Below are 4,126 nucleotides of genomic sequence, written 5' to 3'. Positions count from 1 at the left end.
ATTGTAACAAATCTGTATTCAATAAAATACATGTAAAAGTGAAATGTCGAATTAATTGTACTTCTGCATTTATTACGTTTCTTATAACACAGTAACAAACTCACGCGAGAGTGCCGATGTCGATGGGTACATGAATGCAACGCGGATGTGTGCGGCTCACTGTGCCGTGAATACTTGCTAGCGTGCAGAGTCATTTCTTCGACGTCGCTGGGACAAACAAAGAATAAAGCTTTTTCAAGGTAATCTAAGCGCGTTTAATATGGTCAAACATACAAGTTACCATATAAGCATAGACATGCGCAACATCTGCTTCCTTTTACTCGTTGTTATTGTTATTGTTGTGCAATTGTAAAGTAGGCCTCAGTTGATGGTTGCGCGCTAGCTAACAGGCTAACCAAGGCAAGCTAACCGCGCTAACGCGCGGTCGATTTTCTCGACAGAAATCCTCTATTATTTTACCGCTTACTCCGGGCTGTTTGTTCATAAAAAAAAAATACAAATCACAAATGCAAAGCAACGTCACTGTGTCGTTCCATGAGCTACTGTTGAATTTAAATCGTGCTCCGCATTTGAGTGCTAGCATGCTAGCGAGCCGCGATGAACGAAGGGTAAAGCGGCTCCATTGAGCACGCTGTGCGTCGTTTTACGGCTCAGTGATTAGGCCTATTAAACATATTTCTTATGAATACAGATGTATGGTAATCACGTGATTCAAAAACTTCACGTCTCCGTTTGATGCGACCTGCTTGGATTTTGAGTCTTTTTCAAATGATCTAGCTTGAATTATATTGGCGCGAGTAACGCACATATCCTGCCCGCAGATTTGATCCTGACTAACATGTTAAACTCCCTCACAGATGTCTGAACATGATGTTGATAATGAACTTTTGGACTACGAAGAAGAAGAGGAGCCCCAAGGAACCCTGGAGAGTACGACTCCGGCCAACAAAAAGGCCGTGAAGGGGTCGTACGTATCCATCCATAGCTCCGGGTTCCGAGATTTCCTTCTCAAGCCTGAGCTCCTCCGTGCCATCATTGACTGTGGTTTTGAGCATCCATCTGAAGGTAAATGTCAGCCATGAGTGCAATATCTGCCATGTCTTGTTTTGTGTGTGGGGGGGGGGGGCGAACAGTATGATTGTTTACAGGTCATATTCCGAACGTTGAGAAGTGGGCAATTTTTCCAGACTCTTACCAAGCATTATGTTGTCCTCTCAGTCCAGCACGAGTGCATCCCTCAAGCCATCCTGGGCATGGACATTCTCTGTCAAGCCAAGTCTGGTATGGGAAAGACAGCTGTATTTGTGCTTGCCACCCTGCAGCAGATTGAACCTGTGGATGGTCAAGTAAGTTCTCCTTTTTGTCCCATATCCCAACACTAAAACAGATTTAAAAAGATGAAATGCGAAGCATGATGATTTTGTTGAAATTGAATGTAATGAGACAGCTCTTCAAAATGAACAGTGAGTATTTGAAGACTAATGTGTTTCCTTCGTGCCAGGTGTCCGTTCTGGTCATGTGCCACACCCGAGAGCTGGCTTTCCAGATCAGCAAAGAGTACGAGCGCTTCTCCAAGTACATGTCCAACGTCAAAGTGTCTGTCTTCTTTGGCGGCATGGCCATCAAGAAGGACGAGGATGTTCTCCGGCAGAGATGCCCGCACATTGTGGTGGGCACACCCGGACGCACCCTGGCCCTCATCCGCAACAAGACCCTCAGCGTGAAGAACATCAAGCACTTTGTGCTCGACGAGTGCGACAAGTTGCTGGAGCAGCTTGGTGGGTGATGGGGAGCGTTGGGCGAGACCACAGAGCGTATTTGTTGAAAGCCTGCGATGGAAGAGTAAAGCTATTTTTTTTTTTTAATCATCTTTTTTTTATATGATGTGACACAGATATGAGACATGACATCCAGGAGATCTTCCGGCTGACCCCCCACGAGAAGCAAGTCATGATGTTCAGCGCTACGCTCAGCAAGGAGATCCGCCCGGTTTGCCGCAAGTTCATGCAGGATGTAAGTTGTTACAAGTCAACTGAGGTGTAATGCTGCCCAAGACAACACATTACATGTACGTTTAGAAAGACCCGTGTCATTTGTTTGCGGTGTAGCCAATGGAGGTGTTTGTGGACGATGAGACCAAGCTGACCCTTCACGGCCTGCAGCAGTATTACTGCAAGCTGAAAGACAGCGAGAAGAACCGAAAGCTCTTTGACCTGCTGGACGTGCTCGAGTTCAACCAGGTATGGAGAAGCCCGGGCGATGAGATGAAGATGATTATTGTTATTTTTTTTTTTTTAATAATTCTATTGGTCCCGCAAGGTGGTGATATTTGTGAAGTCGGTGCATCGCTGCGTGGCTCTGTCCCAGCTGCTGGTGGAGCAGAACTTCCCAGCCATCGCCATTCATGGCGGCATGGGTCAGGAACAGAGGTGAGATCTTTTGCTTATTTTACAAAAGGGGAATATGACTTAGGGCTGGGGCGGCTTTAAAGGAAATGGCAAATGTCCTTTTTGCTCATGGAACTGGTAAATAATAAACTGCAGTGTCCACTTTTGAAAATGAGGCTTTGCTGTCTGTCCAACAATCTTCCGCTATTGCAGGTTATCCCGATACCAGCAGTTTAAAGACTTTCAGCGGCGGATCCTGGTGGCCACCAACCTGTTCGGCCGAGGCATGGACATCGAGCGAGTCAACATCGTCTTCAACTACGACATGCCAGAGGATTCTGACTCTTACCTGCACAGAGTAAATTGAGCATTAGTAACCTACCACAGGATGACTCGGTGCCTGAAATCCCGCTTACATTTTTCCTCATCTACCTTCCAGGTGGCCCGCGCCGGCAGGTTCGGTACCAAAGGCCTGGCCATCAGTTTTGTCTCCGACGAGACTGACGCCAAGACCCTGAACGAGGTCCAAGATCGCTTTGAGGTCAATGTGGCCGAGTTGCCAGAGGAGATTGATATCTCCACTTACAGTGAGTTCTCAGTTTTGATAGCGTCATCTGTCTTCTCTGCACCGAGGGGCTTGACTAATTCTGTACTATGTAACACGAAGAAACCATTTTTAGGCGCTGAAAAACAAACAGGACTTACCACTTGGTCCATAAAGCCTCATTTTAACATTGCAATTTAAATTTTAACATTTCAATTTATTAACACCACTTGGCTAGTCTACTGATTACGTTTTGTTTTTTTGTGGTGGTTAATTTTGTGCTCTGCTTCTTTTTCCTTTTATTCTGCAGTTGAACAGTCCAGATGAATCTGAAGTTTCCAGTGATGTGTCCCTCAAGTGGATTTTTTTTTTTTTTTGGTTAAGGAAAACAAGAAGCAGTGTCTCACTGCCACTACATGTTGGCAAGTTTAATATTTTTTTTAATTTTAACATGTCGTTGCTTGTTTTAGTGTTTTTCTTTTAAAGCAATGTTGCTTGGTTGAGGAAATAAACATTTTATACCTTATTTTGTGAGTGTAGTCTCATTTATTTTCAATGTATTTGGCTGAGCACACATTTTAAATGAAACCTTAGGAAATGTTATTACCGTTCAAAACAATGAACCTACAAATGCCAATAAAATATTTGCTCAAATGTTTTTTCCTATTAATGTAGTAATTGTCCTTCTTACGACTTTACAGAAACTAAAATATGGGGTCATGCTAATCCTTCTGAGTTGGGTTTCTGTAGTAACCGATTTTCTCCAGCAGAGGGCGGTGTTTCATCAAAAGCTTTGCTTCCAAAAAGCGTGCCAAAAGTTTAACCTTTTGTACATACTCATTACATATGGTAATTATAATTTCTTTGTTTACAAAAAAAAAGCCTTATTATACTAGGTTGTTTTATTGTTAATTATATTATAGTTATAATTAAATAATTTGATTAAAAAATGCAGGACAGGCCCTTGCGGACTGGAGTTGCCTACCCATGCTACATGGTATGTTTTTTTTGGGGGGGGGGGGGCTTTATTAAAAATGTTTTTTTTTTTTTACTACAAAAGGGTCAAGGGTCATACTGGTCATTAAAAAAAAAAGCCTGCCTTACTGTACAATTTTAGATTGTAGAGTGATAGCAGCACCTGGAGACTAGTGTAAAGAAAATGGGTGAAAAGAATGACAATATACTGACTAACAAC

The 4,126-nt window shown here is 43.1% G+C and overlaps 1 protein-coding gene across 1 annotated transcript; it reads left to right on the top strand.

Moving 5' to 3' along the window:
• Positions 1-113: 113 nt before the first annotated feature.
• On the top strand, positions 114-3,457 carry LOC147057116 (ATP-dependent RNA helicase DDX39A-like). Its single transcript, XM_085912939.1, has 10 exons — positions 114-239; positions 858-1,065; positions 1,219-1,346; positions 1,502-1,778; positions 1,895-2,013; positions 2,109-2,240; positions 2,320-2,429; positions 2,601-2,745; positions 2,827-2,974; positions 3,242-3,457. Exons 2-10 carry the CDS (start codon positions 858-860, stop codon positions 3,256-3,258), a joined length of 1,284 nt encoding a protein of 427 aa, XP_085769065.1. The 5' UTR covers positions 114-239; the 3' UTR covers positions 3,259-3,457.
• The last annotated feature ends 669 nt before the right edge of the window (positions 3,458-4,126 follow it).

Source organism: Syngnathus leptorhynchus, chromosome 5 (genome assembly GCF_054491065.1).
Source record: "Syngnathus leptorhynchus isolate UIUO chromosome 5, UIUO_Slep, whole genome shotgun sequence".
NCBI lineage: Eukaryota > Metazoa > Chordata > Actinopteri > Syngnathiformes > Syngnathidae > Syngnathus > Syngnathus leptorhynchus.
Note: the sequence above shows the minus strand (reverse complement) of the source record. Positions and strands in the feature narration are given on the sequence as shown.